Here is a 20,096-nt window from a genome sequence, read left to right as displayed (position 1 = left end):
GATATTGGCTGTTGAACTTTGTAGCATCATTAGTTTTTTGTTAGTAAGTTGCTTCTCAAATTGAGGGAAAATGATGGTTGGGGAATGGATAATTATCCATTCCTTGCATCCATTCTCAGTACCAGCCTCTGACTTGTTAGTTATACTACTGGTGAAGGGTTGAACTCTTGCAGTGTGTTCAGGGTTAAAACAGGTTTCTTTAACTGAGTAAGTGAGGTCAGTGTAGTCATTTTAAACTGCTCAGTTGTTATTGTTGCCCTAAATGTTTTTCTGAATACTTTGAGAACATTTTCAGTTTACTTTGTAGAGATACATCCATTTTTTAAGGGGCTGATTTCCTCACAATTACCTGCTGCTAGCCCCCTCGCCTATGGGTTATTTATAACCTTTTCATTATTCTTTCTCAGAATCTAACCCAAACTTGAAGTCATTTAACCACCACTTCCTGAGTAACTATCATTCATCTCGTTGCAGATAGGGAGCTTTAATTCTGCACAAACTGGTGCCCTTGCCTATATAACAATCATTGTAGTTCAGAACAGTTCCTTGTAAGGGAAGCACCAGGAATCAGTTCTGATAAGTGTGATGCTGTGTTATATAAATTCAAGAGCTCTTTTCTCTTCATCCCTTTTTCCTTTCTCTCTTTTTCTTCGCACTTTCCTGTTTTCCTCAAACGTGATGGCACCAGGCACTGTGGGCCTTAAGCCTTTCAGTTACGTTTCTCAGTATAGTTTTTAAGCAGAGCTTAGACCATTTCAAAGCAACATTCCCAATCTAATGGAGACGGAAAATTGACCAGAATTTACGGCAGTGACTCAGAGAAACGACAGACAACGCGTTTCACTTCATGATTTAGTTTATTGCTCATCATGGGGCAACATTTTGATGAAAGTTGTTCCTTCCTTCCCTTTAGTTGTCGGCCATGGTCTGGAAGAAAGGAGTTGAAGAGTAGTTACAAGACTCGCCTCTTAAATGAATGCATAAGTATGTGAGAATGGGTCTTGAAGGTGAGACTTCCTCATGTGTAACTGTGCTATAATTTTCAAAGTACCCAACCTCGCTTGCTTTTCTGTGTTTTGTTAGTAATACTAGTACTACAGTATTATCGGCATTACTGCATCCTCAATACCCACCAAACTCCTTCTTCCCCTAGACCTTAAAACCACAACACACTCCATGCACTTCCCTCTGCCACTGGCCCTGGTACCTGAAATTCTGCCCCCTGCCTCTCGGCACTCCCAATGCAGCATGTATGCACCTCCTCCTCCTCACAGAGATGCTGCAATGCTCATCTCTGGGGTTGGTGCCAAGGAGGACCTCCATCCTTGTGACCATTTCGTGTGGCACCACCTCCCCTTCAGCAACCATCGAATGCTTGCCCCAACCTTGGGTTTCCGTTCCCTTCATTTTTGCCCCGCTCCTCTTAGTCCCATATTCCTTCAACCGTGACAAATTGGGTTGAGATGCCATTTTTTCAGCTCTCCAAAGGTTTTCAGAGTTTCCGTCATCCTATTCTGACACTCCCTTTTAATTGTTTCACTTCCGAGCAATTCTCGGCTCCGACCACAAGTCTGCTCTCTACATCCAATGAATCTGCACCTATGCTAATCAGCTGACCGCGACAAACTGGGTGCACATAGCACAATTCGATTTCAGGCTGTCCAATACCCATCAATAGCCCTTCTGGTAAGTTACACCAAAGGTGGAAAATCCAGGCTGCCTTTTGGCCAGTGTGAAGTGCTTTTCATGCAATGCTCTTACAAGATGAACAATGTAAATGTGCAAAATCTTGTTAACATTACATCTCCTTTTAAGGATGTGCGTTTACTCGGAGCAGCTGGTCTTACATTGCCGCACACTGGTTGCAGTCTAACTGACAGGATAGACGACTCTCTTTGAATGTTAGAAACCCAGGCCTAGAAATCTGTTTTGGGCGGTGACACCAAACGGCTAGTATCGGATTGGCCGCCCACTATACGCAGCGCCTGGCATTCAGTTCCATTGCAGTTTCGTGCTATCGCCCAAGAAACATTTCTAGGCAGTCGGAGGATGGTGAGCTTTGCTCTGGGCATTCATTCAAACATATAAATGCAGATGCTGCTTCCCTTGACTTAAGCGCAGTGGTTGTGGGCAATATAATTCCTCAGTGCCTGGTGGCAATGCCAACAATGTAACAGTGCCATGAAGGAGGGCCTCTTCCTCTCTTGGGCTTTTGCAGGTATGAAAAAATGTAAATCCACATTTTCCAATTGGTTATCTAAATTATTTGCAGTAGCACATTGAGGTAATGATTCCACGATAGTAGCAACAATTACTCATAGTGAGGCTCCTTGCTGGCACAGACTCACTAACCGTGGGTCGGAGACTTGGGGCTATAGTGCTTCAACCCTATCTCGATCTGTCTTTGAGTCTAGTGCATCTCGTGCTGTAGCAAAATGTTGCTAAATTACCCCGAAAAACAAAACATAGCTATCTTGCAAGCTCCCTCATCTATTATTTGATCTTATGTCCATTACATTTCAAGCCATAAAGGGAGGCAAATAGGATTTTGTACTGAATGCATAGGACATTGTGCTCAAAAGTATGAGATGATGAGAAATATGTACTATGTCATCGATTCGGCCACAATTATAGTGCTGCCTACAGCTTTCTGCACCCAATTATAGAAAGGATCGTGGAGCCAAGGAAAAGGTACTTAAGATGATACCAGGGATCTGGGGATATTGATATGAAAGTCTTGAAAAACTAGAGCTGTATTGTCTAGAGCAGAGCAGGTTAAAGGAGATCTAATAGAAGCATTTCGAATTATGAAAGGGTTTGAGATGATAAGTAGTAAATTATTATTTCTATTGGTGTGAAATTGGTAATAAGAAACATAAATAGAGGATGAATAAAAGGAGATTTGAAAGAACATTGTTCAGCAGGTGAAATTTTAGGACATGAAATGCATTACAAATGGCTATTGAAGAGGGAATTAGATACATCATTGGAAATGAAAAACACTAAAGGATAAAGGAAATGGGATTCGAGTAGACGGGTCCAGTGGAGAGCAAACACAGCCACAGGCACAATAGACTGGGTGGCCTCCCATTGTGCTGACATTTCTTTGATTCTATGATTTTGAGCTCTGTAATAATAAGAGAGAAGTATTTCTGCTGCTTCCTACTTGGAAATGATGCTTACCTGAGCAATCCAGGAATTGAAGGCAGAGACCCGAGTCCAGACAGTGGGTTTATTTTTGGTGTTGCATCCCCGACTTGACACAAAGCTGGTCACTCCATGGACGTACCACATTCCATTAGAATCCTTGCAGTTCAAAGGCCCACCTGAGTCTCCCTGCAACAAATGAGGCAAAATGTTTCTCAAAGTTTTGCTGAATTTCTTTATCTTAATTCCCTCCTCCCCAGAAAGTGACAACTCAAGTTAGAGCATGACTCCATCAGGCCTGGAAGATCTCAAAAATGCCTTGCCAAAGTGAGAATTTTCCATTTATGGGCATAGACAGTGACTGTTGGCGAAGGTTTGTGACAAAAAACAGCGTTTTTGTTCAAGATTTAACATGGTATCGACCTCTTTAGTTGTGTAACAATACATAAGGCATCAAAAATCAGCTTCACTCACAGAAATCGTGTCGCAACCTAATTTGATACAACTGTTGGAGTTTAGTTGTCTGATGTCTGAAAAAGGGGCCAACACATTCAATTCAAATACAAACATCTTGTAGAATTTGTTGCAATATGTGTTTGATTGGCAACTTTAAAATTGTTTATAGTTGTTTAATTGTTAATTATGATATTTAAATTTGTTTGGCTTCTTTTTAAGTTATTTATCAAGATGTCTTGTTGAAATTAGAGAGTCTGTCTAAATCAAACAATTGGGCCAGATGGTGAGAAAGAAAAAGAAACGCAGTCCTCACTTCTGTCTGAGGCTGAACCAGACTGTTCGCAACCTCGGTGTCATATTTGACCCTGAAATTAGCCTCCGGCCACATATCCACAGCATTACTAAAACTGCCAGTTTCCACCTCCATAACATCGCCTGTCCCCGCCCTTGCCTCGGCTCATCTGCTGCTGAAACCCTCATCCATGCCTTTGTTACCTCTGGACTTGACTTCTCCAACACACTCCTGGCTGGCCTACTATATTCTACCCTACATAAACTTGAGGTCATCTAAAACTCGGCAGCTATGTCCTAACTCGCACCAAGTCCCGCTCACCCATCACCCCTGTGCTCGCTGACCTACATTAAGCAACACCTCGATTTCAAAATTCTCATCCTTGTTTACAAATCCCTCCATGGCCTCACCCCTCCCTATGTCTGTAATCTCCTTCAACCTTACAACCCTCCCGAGATATCTGCGCTCCTTTAATTCTGCCCTCTTGAGCATCCCTGATTATAACTGCTCAACCATTGGCGGCAGTGCCTTCAACTTTAGAAAGTACCCTGTTTTATCCTTTTTAGGTCCAAAGTGGATGACCTCACATTGAAATCATTACCTTAATCCATCAATATCCCTTTATAATTTTATGGTTTCATCTACACTGCTACAATGCCGCCTATCTTTGTGTCATCGGCAAATTTGGATATATGACTTTCTATGCCATCATCTAAGTCATTAATAAATACTGTGAATAGTTGAGACCCCTGCGGGACACCATTAGTCACACCCTGCCAATTTGAGTACCTACCCATTATCCCCATTCTCTGTCATTCAGCCAATTTCCTAACCAGATCAATAATTTGCCCTCAATTCCATGGGCTTCTACCTTAGTTAACAGTCTCTTACGTGGGACTTTATCAAATGCCTCCTGGAAGTCCATATAAAGAACACCCATAGATATTCCCCTGCTAGGGCTCACCTACAAGAGTCTGAAGCACAGAAGCCAAAAATACTTTGTGTAAAAATACCCCCAATGGTTCACCTGATGCCAACTCACAGTGGACTTCACCACAGAGCAATCAGAAGTGGAAGTCCACAGGTTCATTGATCTCCTCCCTAGTTTAAATCAGCTAACTGAGCCCTGTCCATGGATCGAAGCTGGGACCACCTTGGTCTGGATGGCTCCGTACCACACTACATAATGAGATTGAAATTCCCCAACTATTCCACCTGACTCCCCATGTAACTCCGGCAGCAGTCCAGTGGAAGCACTCAGAAAAGTGCTGGGAGCTGAATGTGCCAGGTTGGAAAATTCCAGTCGGCCTTGGGGGTGGGATCTGCCTATTGGTGGCAATTCCCATTTCCCACGCCCATAAGGGACCTGGTGTAAGGTGCAAGTGGGCTCCACTGGGTGAATCTCGACTGCTGAATATGGGTAATATCTTTTTAAAAATGACACAGGGGGCCAAGGGGGCATCTGTATGGGCTCTTGGGAGTGGGTGGATCTTCATTCAGCCAGGCACCAGAGATTCCAGAAGTATCAGGCTGGTGGGAACTCAAGCTGTGCCCGCAGTAGCATGGGCTCCATGTGAATGAAGTGCCCTCTAATTCCCCCTGCAAACTCTGGTGGGGTCAGCATTGGAGGTCATTGCTGGGATCTAGGTCCTTGATCTTTGGAGCCAGTGCCTTTACTCACTGGGCTACCGGGGGAGTTGCCTTTGGGAATTTTCCCATCATGGTACAGGCAACTCTCGATTATCCGCACACGGTTGCAACGGCATTTAAAATTCCGTCTGAGTGCGCGCTGCTGCAGCCGCTGTCTCTCGCGGCCGCCGCTGACGTCGGAGTCCTTTTGGCCCGGGAAGGCATCGGGCCGGTGCGTTCGGAGTCCTTTCGGCCCGGGAAGGCATCGGGCCGGTGCGTTCGGAGTCCTTTCGGCCTGGGAAGGCAGCGCGCTCCAGAACCCCGGAGCTAGACAACCTCCTCCTCGAGGCCAATTGCATGCATGCTGGTAATGTCCATACCTAACCTCCTTGTTACTGTTTGTAGCTGATTGCAGAGTATTTATTCATTGAAGTTTTAACTTTATAATGTCAATTCGCTCTAACAGAGAAATCGTTTACCCGGCATAGCCCAATCCCCGAGGGACCCGAATAATCGAGAGTTGCCTGTATTAGGCCATGGGTTGATGCCCACAATCAACTGTATGGTCGGACATGTCTCATCCCTCACCTCAATGAGCAGACATAAATCCCTAGAATAATTACGTACATTACATCCAGACTTCTCAGCACCTCCGGCACAAATCATGGTAGTTTTCACAATACTGCCCCACCAGTCATTTCGGCTGCAGTGATCATGGTCAATGACTGGTAAATAAGCTTGCTGTAGCTTCCCTGGAAGTGGCCCATTAGCTGTAAAGATCCAGATAAAAGGCTTTAAGTCAATCTGAAAAACAGTCAAATATATTCAAAAACAAGAATATATGTGCACCTATGAATGTTGGATTAAAAATGTGCTAAACTGGCTTGATGTCACCATTCCTTGATGTGGCAATGGGTGATTCCCACCATTCCCTTCGTGGAAACGATCCAACTTAACCGCGCAAACTGGCTTAGATGTTTTCTTTTCGGGGGAGAGAGACTACTGGAGCATGAAGGGACACCGCCCTCAACACCGCACTTTACAGCTGAACACAGAGCGGCACTGGACAGGACTTGGAAATAGACTACCTACTCTCATCCATACATTTGCCAACATGAGATCTGACTGTTCCAATGCTCTCCTGGCTGGTCTCTCACCTTCCATTCCCCCTCTGTAAACTTCAATTCATTCAAAACTCGGCTGCCTGCACCTGGTCCCACTCACCCAAAACCACTGCACTCCCTGATCTCCCGTGGTTCCCAGCCCCCAACTCCTCCAGTGTAAAATTGCCATTATCCCTTCATTGCAATGCCTCTCCCGATCCCTTTACAACTATTTGAGTAGAAACTTTAAATCAAATACCAGGAACAGCTCCACAACAATTTTTGTGACCCTATAAATCAAGTGCCCCCTTGCTAAAGGTACACAAAAACCGGCAAATTAAACAAATTAAACTTTAAACGATCAAATTAAAATTTGGTTGCCGGGGGTAACGATGCACTCCAGTCCCTCCGGCGCCCACCTCTCGCGGAAGGCTGCGAGCGTACCGGTGGACACCGTGTGCTCCATCTCCAGGGACACCCTGGCTCGGATGTAACTGCGGAAGAGAGGCAGGTCCATCACCTTACAACTTCCGCCCCCCCCCCCACCTCCCCCCCCAAAGTGCCCATTCCGCTAACTCTGGCCTTTTGGGCAATCTCCCTGTCCCTTTGCCCCACCATTGGCAGTCGTGTCTTCAGCGACCTGGGCTCCCCCCTCAGGAATTATCTCCCTAAACCCCTCTGCCTCTTCTCCTTTACCACTCTTCCTAAAACTCAACTGTCTGACCAAGCCTTTGGTCACCCCTTTTAAAATGGCATTCATTTTTTTTTTGTTTGCTCCTCTGGTAATCACCTTGAAACATTTTTCTATGTTAAAGGCGCTATATAAATGCAGCTTGTTCCTATTGGATTTCCACCTGCCCAGTTTTTTTTTTAGTGGGCTCTCCAGAAATTTCTAAAATGGGAACCAGACAGCGAAATAAAAGTCCATTTTGCCCCCACTTGTGACGGGGGCGACATTAGCTCTTGAGGTCTCCAATCAACTTCCAGCGAAACAAGCATTAGAAATTGACCTCTGACCTCCCCCCCTCCCCAACCCCCCCCCCCCCGGGACTGGGGGAGGTCAGAGGTCAATGGAAATTCCACAATCAATCAACAACTTGGCGTAGCATGGAAAAACCTGAGGGGAAGAGAGAGAAAAAATCTTTGCAGGTTTGTGCTGACTTACTGTAGAGTCGTCCCCATCCAGTAACGTAGCAGTAAGAGTTACTGGGAAGAATATACCCGGAAGGAGGAATACAGGCGAACTGAACTTTATCATTCAAGGATGCAGGCTCTGAGAGCTTGATCAAAGCGATATCATTCCTTTAAAAAAAACAGTAGAAATTCCTGCTTAATGGTCTATCACTTAATCATTTTTAAACCTTGTTTTCCTTTGACATGAAATTTTAAGCAATGCTATTTTGGCACCCTGTGGTCACATAGCCTGCTGATACTCACTGTCAAGATTCCCACATGAATAATGACCATTTGACTGAACTGTATCCCAGGAAGGGGTCTAATGCCTTCAGGGGAAGGAAGGAGAGGAACAAAAATATGGATAAAGGAAAGTCCATTTGTTCCAGCAAGCCCAGTCCTTTGACAGGCTGTGCAGAATCGATCGCATTGTAGTCACTTCCCCACCACTTTCAGCTTCAGAGGAAAGGTTCTCTAAATTTCTCCCGCTGCCCCCGAAGTTAAGTCAAACAGAAATCCAGGCCGCCTCTCTAACCTTTAGTTCCTACCCTATATTCATCCCTGACTGGTTCCCTCTTTGGCAGGAAAGTTCCATGATCCCAGCAGCTCAGCTGCCATCTTGCTCCACACACAATTCAATGGGGTAAATTTTGGTCTGGGTCCATCGGTGCTGTGCACACAGCAGGCTTACAAACAAAGAGGTCAAGGCCGTCCCAAGACATCACTGAGACCCGACTGTAATTTTAACTCGGTCTTGAGCGGGAAATCCACCTGGAGTTAAAATCGAGGCCTGCACGTGGCTTGTGGACTATAGTTCAACATATCTCTTTTATAGAACTAATCAAAACACAGGGCCAGAGGGGAGAAGGATGAGTGTAGATCCAGTTTACAGATACTTTATATTCATAAAGAGGCAGCTAATTAATTTACGAGCCATTGGAGGGAACAGCGTGCGGTGGCACACCACTTCAGGAAGCAGCGCGTGCTGCTGCAGGAGGGCGACGGCTGCGAAGCCAGGTTGCCCAGGAGAGGCGTGAGTTTGGGGCTCAGAAGAGGCAGCACAGGCCAGCCCACACTGCGATATGTGTGCGCACTAGGTCCGTGCAGCAGAGCTGGTCTCCAGTCGTCTTGGTTAATCCTTGCCACTGGACCAAGACCTAGCTCTGTCAAGCCCGTGTGGTGGCTGGTGTGCAACGGCCACCACACGTTAAAAAAATCCATGCACAGGCATCTTCCAGCCTTCAATATGTAGTTCGGGATCTGGAATATTAGGTCCTTCATTGAAACACCTGTGAACGCATCCCTTTTTGGCCTGGAAGCAAGTCATCATCGCTTCTTTGTCTTGGTTAGTCCCGCAAAGGGGTTTTTCCAGCCTGACCGCGCTAGTCCTGATCAAGGATTATTAATTTAACTTTTGTTGTGCTTAGTGCCACTTTAATTTGTATTCCGGGAGGCCGGCATTAGTGAGTTGGCTATTCGCCCAGCTAAATTCAGTGCACTTATCTCGGTGGTATTCTTAGCATTCTTCAAGGACTCTAGTCCCCCAGAAGCCAAGCCTCCATTTCAAAAGCAGCTAGAATTTCAGTGCTGGCTTCGGAACACAAGCCTCCAAGCACCGTGTTCCTCATCTGCACTTCCATCTGACATCATTCTCCAACAGGCAGACGTGGAACTGGAGAAGCAGGTGGCAGCTCCTAAATCCTGCAAGAAGTTAGGTCCTTGGTGCCACGGCAGTAAGAAAAATCAGGCCCTCAGTATCACTACAGTAATGTATGCTCCTGTGAGGATGCTCACAGTGTTGTCGAGCTGATGAGTTGTGAGTGGCTTAGCCAGTCACGTGATGTTCACAAGACTCAATAAAACCCCAGCCAGTTGGGTTCGGTGGATCCACGATGAGGCAGGTAGTTGTGAGCCTGGTAGATGAACTGGTAATGTGTAGTGTGATTGTTAAACCTTTGTTAATAAACCAACTAGTTCTTAATAGCAATGTGTTGCTATGAATTCTTAAGCAAAGAACCCATGAAGCAAATACATTACAACTACATCTCCAACTTTTTCCAGTTCTGATGAAAGGTCATCGAGCTGAAACGTTAACTCCTGTTTCTTTCTCCACAGATGCTGCCTGACCTGTTGAGTATTTCCAGCTTTGTCTGTTTTAACGTTGATGTCACTAACTGTGGCCGGCAGCGACAGGGCTGCAGTTTCTAAGTGTAAAAAACTTGTTTTCTCATTCAGATTTTTAATGACCTGCTGTGAATTGTAACTGCTGGCAACAGAAGTTTACAAAAGAAATACAGCTTTTAAACCAATAAATAATCTATCATCGTTCCTTGCTGAAGTGGCAATATTAACTTTGTGTTGAATAATAATTTACAATTTTATAGCTTTCCTACAAGAAATAATGTATACTACATAGTACATAGGAACATCGGAACCGAGGAACGGGAGTAGGACATTTAGCCCCTCGAGCCTGTTCTGCCATTCAATGAGATCACAGCTGATCTGCGACCTAACTCCATATGCCCGTCTTTGCCCCATAATCCTTTAATACCTTTGGTTAACAAAAATCTATTAATCTCAGATTTGAAATTAACAATTGATCTAGCATCGATTGCTGTTTGCGGAAGAGAGTTCCAAACTTCAACCACCCTTTGTGTGCAGAAGTGTTTCTTAATTTTACACCTGAAAAGTCTGGCTCTAATTTTTAGACAGTGCACCCGAGTCCTAAGGCTAGAAATTCATCTGGTTTGCGCCACACCTTAGCGGCACAAGATGGCGCTAAATCGCCATTGATTGGTGTAATGACAGCTGATGCCAGTTCCAGCGCTGCCTGCCGTATCGGCGTTGCCAGTAGCGCTGCCGGTAAACTCGATCGCCAGGGAATGTGCTATCATGGAGAGCGTAACTTCAGTCCGATCTCCCAACTTCGTTACAGCCACTTACCTAAACAGCAGGGCAGAACAACGACAGGGTGTGCTGGCATCTCCCAGCAGAAAGCAGGCTGCAGCAGCGATATTTAAAGGTACCATCCCCACCCAGCTGCAACTAACATGGTTCTGCAGTTTCAGTGCCTGTTTGCTCCTTCCTGCAACTGAAACAGCTCTCTTTAGTTATTTCAAGTTTTTTTCATGACAGGGAGTGTTGATTCAGATGCAGAAGTCACATTATTCCTCACAGTCATGAGGGCTGCAGGATCGCGGGATTACCTCAGGACGAGGCAGAGGAGGATGAGGAGGAAGAGGACAGGGAGGAGGAAGGCGGAGGCAGCAAGACAATCGGCCTTCTAGACAGGCTGTCCGTGACTGGCTCATCAGACTCCGATTGACATGAATGAAGCCCCAGATCTCCGTAGCTCACCACAGCCCCACCATACAATCCCTGTCTCATGGCGTATCACAGTGTCCTCTGGGGCAAAAAGGTGAAATGAGGGAGACCACAATATATTCCAAACATACTTAATAAATTGATCTATAAACATATCACAAATATCACATGAATTCTAAGAACTAATGAGCCTCTTGCCTGCCATAGTTGAATAGCTGTCATTGTGTGCAAGGTGTGAGATGTGGGTGTGAGTGTTGCTAGGTAGAGATTGTTGGTGGGTGAGCTTTGGGGGTATGGTGCATTGAGCAGTGTGTGAAGCTTGTGGTACAGATGGTGGTATGTAGCATTTGTTGAAGCCTTCACTCACGCTGACCACCCGTGTGAACTCGTTAAACTTCCTCCTGCACTGGGTGTAGGTCCTGGGGACCACAGTGCTGCCCGTGATGTAGTGTACCACCTCCCTCCACATAGTGCGGTGGACTTGGGGCCTCCTGCCAGTTGGACCGCCCACCTTCTCTCCACCGCTAAAACCAATGCCTCTAAAGCTTCATCAGAAAACCTCCGGGCCCTCTTCTGAGGGCAGCGATCTACGATTAGGGTTTGCCCTAGACTCAGAACCTACACCCCTTAACCTTCTAAATTCCAGGGAATACAATCCTAGTTTGTGTAATCTCTCCTTGTAATTTAACTCCTGGAGCCCAGTATCATTCCGGTAAACCTACATTGCACTCCTCCAAGGCCAATATATCCTTCCTAAGGTGTGGTGCCCAGAACTGCTCACAGTACTCCACCTGTGCTCTAACCAAGGCTTTGTTTAGCTGTGGCATAACTTCTACCCCCTTGTATTCTTCTTTGTTCATTCCTAGGATATGGGCATATCTGGCGAGGTCAGCATTTATTGCCCATCCCTAATTGCCCTTGAGAAGGTGGTGGTGAGCCGCCTTCTTGAACCGCTGCAGTCCGTGTGGTGAAGGTACTCCCACAGTGCTGTTAGGGAAAGAGTTCCTGGATTTTGACCCAGCAATGATGAAGGAACAGCGATATATTTCCAAGTCAGAATGGTGTATGACTTGGAGGGGAACTTGCAGGTGATGGTATTCCCATGCAACTGCTGTCTTTGTCCTTCTAGGTGGTAGAGCTCATGGGTTTGGGACCTCTAGATATAAAGGCCAACATTCCATTAGCCTTTTTGATTATTCTCTCTACCTGTTCATGATATTTTAATGATCTATGTACCGGGACCCCCAAGTCTCTTTGGACCTCCAGTGTTTTTAGCTTTTCACCATTTAGAAAGAACCCTGCTTTATCTCTTTTAGATCCAAAGTGGATGACCTCACGTTTGCCTACATTGAAATCCATTTGCCACAGTTTTGCCCATTCACTTTATCTATTAATATCTCTTCATAATGTTATGCTTTCATCTACACTGCTTACAATGATGCTTATCTTTGTGTAATCAACTACTTTGGATATGTGGCTTTCTATCTCATCATCTAAGTCGTTAATAAATACGGTGAATAGTTGAGGCCCCAATACAGATCCCCGCGGGACACCACTAGTCACATTCTGCCAATTAGAGTACCTGCCCATTATAAGAACATAAGAAATAGGAGCAGGAGTAGGCCATACGGCCCCTCGAGCCTGCTCCACCATTCAATAAGATCATGGCTGATCTGGACTCAGCTCCACTTCCCCCCCCACACCCGCTCCCTATAACCACTTATTACCTTATCGTTTAAAAAACTGTCTATTCCTATCTTAAATTTATTCAATGTCCCAGCTTCCACAGCTCTCTGCGGCAGTGAATTCCACAGATTTACAACCCTCTGAGAGAAGAAATTTCTCCTCATCTCAGTTTTAAATGGGCGGCCCCTTATTCTAAGATCATGCCCTCTAGTTCTAGTCTTCCCCATCAGTGAAAACATCCTCTCTGCATCCACCTTGTCAAGCCCCTTCATAATCTTATACATTTCGATAAGATCACCTCTCATTCTTCTGAATTCCAATGAGTAGAGGCCCAACCTACTCAACCTTTCCTCATCTCTGGAAACAACCTAGTGAACCTTCTCTGAACTGCTCCAAAGCAAGTTTATCCTTTCGTAAATATTGAAACTAAAACTGTATTTAGTATTCCAGGTGTGGCCTCACCAAAACCCTGTACAGCTGTAGCAAGGCTTCTCTGCTTTTATATTCCATCCCCTTTGCAATAAAGGCCAAGATTCCATTGGCCTTCCTGATCACTTGCTGCACCTGCATACTATCCTTTTGTGTTTCATGCACAAGTACCCCCAGGTCCCGCTGTACTGCGGCACTTTGCAATCTTTCTCCATTTAAATAATAACTTGCTCTTTGATTTTTTTCTGCCAAAGTTCATGACCTCACACTTTCCAACATTATACTCCATCTGCCAAATTTTTGCCCATTCACTTAGCCTGTCAATGTCCCAACTCTCTGTCTCCTGCTGCTCAGCCAATATCCCACCGAGGTCAATAATTTCCCTTCAATTCCATGGGCTGCAACCTTAGTTTACAAGAAGTATTGAAAGAAACATGAACATTTTAAGAATTTGCAACGATACTGTGCAGACAGCTGCGAATAGGTGCTGGGACTTACCCACATGCAATACAGTTTATACTCCACTTTGGGTGAACGATGATTTTGGCAGGGCTGATAACCTGCTCTCCACCCTCTTTAACACTCCTGTCATACTCTCCCAGCACCACACGATAAGACCGCCCCGCACTGGAAACAAAGAGCAGAATTAAATCTAAATCACATTTGCTTCAGGGACATGGAGGAGGAAGGAAGAAAATGCTTTGCCAGTGCAGCCATACTCACCTGATACAGTGACCTGCAGTCATAACCCAATCAGCAGAAATTAGGGTTCCACCGCAAGTGTGAGAAAAATAGCTCCCAGATCCGACTTGCAAAGAAATCTAACAGTAACAAAATTATAAGTTAAGGTTTTATTTCTCTGTAACATATTGCTCTATGCATTTATTGGAAAGACCAAAGCGATTGTCTTTGGTTCCCACCACAAACTCCGTTCCCTATCTATGCCATCCCTCTCCCTAATCGCTGTCTGAGTCTGAAGCAGACTGTTCACAACCATGATGTCCTATATGACCGCAAGATGAGCTTGTGACCACATATCCGTGCAATCACTAAGATCGCCTACTTCAACCTCCGTAACATCACCCGACTCCGCTCCTGCCTCAGCTCATCTGCTGCTGAAACCCTCATCCATGCCTTTGTTACCTCTTGACTTGACTATTCCAACGCACTCCTAATTGGCCTCTCATCTTCTACCCTCCATAAATTTAAGCTCAGCCAAAACTCGGCTGCCCATGTCCTAACTTGCACCAAGTCCCATTCACCCATTGCCCTGTGCTCACTGACCTTCATTGGCTCCCGATTGAGCAATACCTCGATTTAAAAATTCTCATCCTTGTTTTCAAATCCTTCCATGGTATTACCCTTCCCCATCTCTGTAATGTCCTCCAAACCTTCAACCCTTTGAGATATCTGGCCTCTTGCAGCCCCCCGATTTTAATCACTCCACCATTGACAGCTGCACCGTTAGCTGCCTCGGCCCCAAGCTCTGGAATTCCGTCCTCGATCCTCTCCGCCTCTTTCCTTCTTTGAGATGCTTCTTAAAACCTACCTCTTTGACCAAGCTGCCCTAATATCTCCTTCCATGGCTTGGTGTCAAATTTTGTTTGATAACGCTCCTATGACACGCCTTGGGACATTATACTACATTAAAGGTGCTATATAAATGCAAGTTGTTGGTGTTATTGTTTTCCTCTCTTCAGTAATTGCTTCTCTGCACTTTCCCCCTTGTTTCTCCCAGGTGTCGACTCGGCTCAACTAGTAGCAGCCTTACTTCGGAGGCAGAGGTGATGGCTCAAGCACAGAATCTAGGCTGACACAGCAGTGCAAGTTATGCATTATCAAGTTACACACTGTTCTTTGGCTGAGATGTGAAAGTGAAGCCCCATCTGCCTGTGGCTGTAAAACATCCCATGGCGGTAAGTGTAGAGCAGGGCGTTGACCTGGTGTCCTGACTGATGTAGCTCCCTCAGCAACACTAAAAACTGCTCAACTGTTCTGCTGTTTGCGTGACCTTGCTGTGTGCAAACTGGCTGCTGCGTTTGCCTATATAACCACAGTAACTGCACGTCAAAAATAATTTACTGGTTGTGAAACACTTTGAGACATCCTGAGGATGAACTATATAAATGCTAGTTCTTTCTGCCTTTCCTAAGTTCCAAATACAGGACCCGACTTTCCTCCTTCCTTCCCACACACACTCTGTTATAAGAACATAAGAAATAGGAGCAGGAGTAGGCCATTCGGCCCCTCGAGGCTGCTCCACCATTCAATAAGATCACGGCTGATCTTCTACCTCAACTCCACATTCCTGCATTGTCCCCATATGCCTTGATTCCCTTAATTCTTATGTTCTTTCCGCGGACACCGACTGACCTACTGTGCATCTTCAGCATTTTTATTTTTTTTTGTTTCCGATGTCCAAACTCCGTGGCATTTGGGTTTTTCTCGCTCGTTTAAAGTTCCGCGTGGGCTTACCTGCCATGGCCAACTGTACGGCTTGGCATCAATTCCATTCACCACCCTGGAGGAATACGGAGGGTAGCTGGTGTGCCCACAGCCATAAGCTGGAATTACAGAAATCAAAGACTAGCTATTCATTCGGATCAATGTAGCATACAGATAGGTCTTCATTTGCAGTTGTGGATTAGGTATTCCAGATGTTTGCTTCGCAAATACAGTGGTATTACATTACATATTGAAACATTACATAGTATTTACAGCACAGAAACAGCATTTGGCCCAACAGGTCCAAGCTGATGCTTATGCTCCACACAGCCTCCTCCCCCCTCCCCCAAAAATCCCCCCAGATTATCTGGTCATTATCACATTGCTGTTTGTGGGAGCTTGCTGTGCGCAAATTGGCTGCCGTGTTTCCTACATTACAACAGTGACTACACACCAAAAATAATTCATTGGCTGTAAAGTGCTTTAAGACGTCCAGTGGTTGTGAAAGGTGCTATATAAATCCAAGTCTTTCTTTCTTTCTTTCTCTCTTTCTTTCTTTCTTTCTTTCTTTTCTTTCTTCATCGCACCCTAACATATACTTCAATTTCTTTCTCCAATTTTAATATCACTTTTAAAATTATATGAAAACAATATTTTGTGCTTATCATGGTGAGGGCTGTGAGTGTTGGGACAGGACAGTGTGTCTCGCTGTCTCCGACAGTCCCCGTAATGCTTTCTGTCTAAAGAATGGTCACTTGAGATACACCCCACCATGAATCGCTCGGGATAATTTCGACCTTGTGTGACGGTGAAAAACGGGCGACAGCGAATCGGCAGCCCGTTTAAATCTCTCCCCATTTTTATCTCTGTCGTCTTCAATGTAAATGGCAATCGGGAGAGATGTAAAACCGGCTGCCGATTGGCTATCACCTGTTTTACAGCACGCATCACGTCAACATTACCCCCAACGTCTGCATGAAGAGAGAAAATATATCTTAAAATGTGAAAGCTGAATTAGCAGTACACTACATTGTACCAAAAGATTCAATCACTGACTGCTCATTTGTTTTCCTGGTCATGTGAATGAAAGTTAGATTCGGCTGGAGCCAAATGTATTGAAAATCTGTCTCACAAATCCCCGAGGGCTGGGTTTCTCTGCAATCCCTAATTTTAGCAATAAAGTAGGTTTGAGTATAAAGCATACTTATCTATTTGTTTACCAGTGAATGGAGCAAAAAGAAGCCCTGGGTATTTTTCGATATCTTCAGCCATAAAGACTGCTACAATACATAACTGGTCAAAATAATAAAGTGTCTCAATCACTCAGTGAGGAATCACACTTAACTGTACAGACCAGAAGGTCTCAAGTTCGATCTCCAGTCTGTGCAGAGTGAGTGACCTCATTCAGGGCAATATTAGGGCTGTTATGAAGCATAGAATCATAGAAAAATTACGACACAGAAGGAGGACATTTGGCCCATCGTGTCCGTGCCGGTCGAAAAAGAGCTATCCAGCCTAATCGCACTTTCCAGCTGTTGGTCAGTAGCCCTGTAGGTTATGGCTCTTCAAGTGCACATCCAAGTACTTGTTAAATGCAATCAGGTTTCCTCCCTCTACCATCCATTCAGGCAGTGAGTTCCAGACCCCACGACCCTCTGGCTGAAGAAATGGTTCCTCATCTCCCCTTTAATCCTTCTACTAATTACTTTAAATCTATGCCCCTTGGTTATTGACCCCTCTGCTAAGGGAAATAGGTCCTTCCTATCCACTCTATCTATGCCCCTCATAATTTTATACACCTCAATTAAATCTCCCCTCAGCCTCCTCTGCTCCAAGGAAAACAAACCCAGCCTATCCAATCCTTCCTCATAGCTAAAGTTTTCCAGTCCTGGCAACATCCTCATAAATCTCCTCTGCACCCTTTCTAGTGCAATCACATCCTTCCTGTAATGTGGTGACCAGAACTGCACGCACTACTCAAGCTGTGGCCTAACTAGTTTTGTGTACAGTTCTAGCATAACTTCTCTGCTCTTGTAATCTATGCCTCAGTAGTGTTGGGCTAGGGAGGGATGGGGTGGGGGCACTGTAACAACACTTTGGTCTACTCTATCAAAGCCTTCATAATTTTGAACACCCTTAACCTTCTTTGGTCTAAGGAGGACAATCCCAGCTTCTCTAGTCAATCCACGTAATTGAAGTCCGTCATCCCAGGCACCGTTCTGTTAAATCTTCTCTGCACACTTTCCAACGCCTTTACATCCTTCCCAAAGAATGATGCCCAGAGTTGGACACGATATTCCATCTGAAGCTTAACCAGTGATTTATTAAGTTTCAGCACAACTTCCTTGCTCTTGTACTCTACGCCAATGTTCCCCCTAATTTTCTTTTTTTGGGGGGGGGGCAGTATGGCCGCCTTTAACAGGCTGCACCGCCCATTCATAACATGCAAAATTTAAAATGGGATAAGCTGGTCGAGGGCTGCATGGGACGGCCAGACAACTGCGCAGCCACGCGGCAGGGCAGCTAAGAGAGAACGTTGCTCGATGCCTCTATATGGACATGTTTCCGGAGTTAGATATCATCATCATAGTCAGTCCCTCGAAATCGAGGAAGACTTGCTTCCACTCTAAAAATGAGTTCTTAGGTGACTGAACAGTCCAATACGGGAATTACAGTCTCTGTCACAGGTGGGGCAGACAGTGGTTGAAGGAAAGGGTGGGTGGGACTGGTTTGCCACACAATCTTGTTTGAATGGAGGGCACTTTCTGGTGACTTACCAGTGGCTGCGAGCAGGACAACGAGGAGCAGTTGGTGCATCTTCTCTCTGTGTTGCTGTGCTGCTGAGAGACCCAATGGAAGATTTGGACCTTTATGTGTCCTGCCTCCTGCGATCTTTTTGGGTTCTGCAGCTATTTTAATAATGCTGCTATCTGTTAGCTTCCCCACGCTAAGTAGGAAAGTAAATAATTAAATGTCTTTGTGTCAAGGTTGTGCTGTTTGTATGACCCAAAAAACTTTCCATGGCGTGTAAATGCAGCCACCACCTGCTACAAGTGCGTCTCACACAGGGTCACTCGCTGTCAGGGGTAATTAATGGTTAAAAAGAAACTCCCCCAATGTTTCCGCTGATTAATTCAATGCTCAGGGAGGAGGCTGAGCCAAACTGACCAGGTGTTTCTAGGTGTGATGCTTGGTCGGGGCTCTGTTAGCTGATCTTACCTGTGGACTGCGATAGCGGAGCTATAATTAGACTCAGTGGGGTAGATTTTGGCTTTGTGCCATGGTGTAAAGCAAGCGATAGCGAATCAGCTTCCTGTTTTACATCTCTCCCATTGAAGTCAATGCACTAGGGAGGGAGAAACACCAACCGGGGCTCTAGCTCCTGACCTCCCATCCATTGACGTGCTGAAAAACATTTGCTGAAGGAGGACATGAACAACAACAACAACTTGCATTTATATAGCGCCTTTAACCTGGTGAAACATCCCCAGGCGCTTTACCGGAGTATTATGAGATAAAAAATTTCACACCGAGCCACATAAGTAGAAGTTAGCGCACGTTGCCAAAAGCTTGGTCAAAGAGGTAGGTTTTAAGGAGCGTCTTGAAGGAAGAAAGAGAGGTAGAGAGGCAGAGAGGTTTAGGAAGGGAGTCCAGAGCTTGGGGCCCAGGGAACAGAAAGCATGGCCACCAATGGTTGAGCAATTAGAATCGGGGATGCTCAAGAGGGCAGAATTAGAGAAGCGCAGACATCTCGAGGTGGGGGGTGGGGGGGGCGGTTGTTGTGGGGCTGGATGAGATTACAGAGATAGGGAGGGGCGAGGCCATGGAGGGATTTGAAAATAAGGATGAGAATTTGAAATCGAGGCGTTGCTAAATGGAAGCCAATGTAGGTCAGCGGGCACAGGGTAAGATGGGTGGACAGGACATGATGCGAGTTAGGACACCCGAATTTTGGATCACCTCTAGTTTACTTAGGGTAGGCGTAACGTAGGGTAGAATGTGGGAGGCCAGCCAGGAGTATGTTGGAATAGTCAAGTCTAGAGATAACAAAGGCATTGATGAGGGCTTCAGCAGAGGATGAGCTGAGGCAAGACCGGAGACAGGCGATGTTGCAGAGGTGGAAATAGGCGGTCTTAGTTATGCTGCAGATATGTGGTCAAAAGCTCATTTTAGGGTCAAATATGATATCAAGATTGCGAACAGTGTGGTTGATTTATGTAGAAGGTCAACTGTGATGCATTTCCAACCCCCAGGACCAAATGGAGAGTGATCACTTGAGTGAGGTACTGGGTGGGGAGGGTTGGGGATCACAGTCAAGGCTCAGAGACACTCAAGCTAGTTCTAACTGCCTCACTGCTGTCCCTTCCAAGATCAGCTCACTCAGCACCGAATGGGGATTGACCCAGGACCGA

At 45.5% G+C, this 20,096-nt stretch overlaps 1 protein-coding gene across 1 annotated transcript; it reads right to left on the bottom strand.

The window, feature by feature from the left end:
* Window positions 1–896: 896 nt before the first annotated feature.
* On the bottom strand, window positions 897–18,513 carry LOC139228789 (proproteinase E-like). Its single transcript, XM_070860160.1, has 8 exons — window positions 18,462–18,513; window positions 15,715–15,803; window positions 13,963–14,060; window positions 13,738–13,866; window positions 7,793–7,929; window positions 6,152–6,294; window positions 3,184–3,336; window positions 897–927 (listed from the first exon to the last, which is right to left on the bottom strand). The coding sequence occupies exons 1-8, from the start codon at window positions 18,499–18,501 to the stop codon at window positions 910–912; spliced, it is 807 nt and encodes a 268-aa protein (XP_070716261.1). The 5' UTR covers window positions 18,502–18,513; the 3' UTR covers window positions 897–909.
* Between the last annotated feature and the right edge of the window lie 1,583 nt (window positions 18,514–20,096).

Source organism: Pristiophorus japonicus, chromosome 18 (genome assembly GCF_044704955.1).
Source record: "Pristiophorus japonicus isolate sPriJap1 chromosome 18, sPriJap1.hap1, whole genome shotgun sequence".
Classification (NCBI taxonomy): domain Eukaryota; kingdom Metazoa; phylum Chordata; class Chondrichthyes; family Pristiophoridae; genus Pristiophorus; species Pristiophorus japonicus.
Note: the sequence above shows the minus strand (reverse complement) of the source record. Positions and strands in the feature narration are given on the sequence as shown.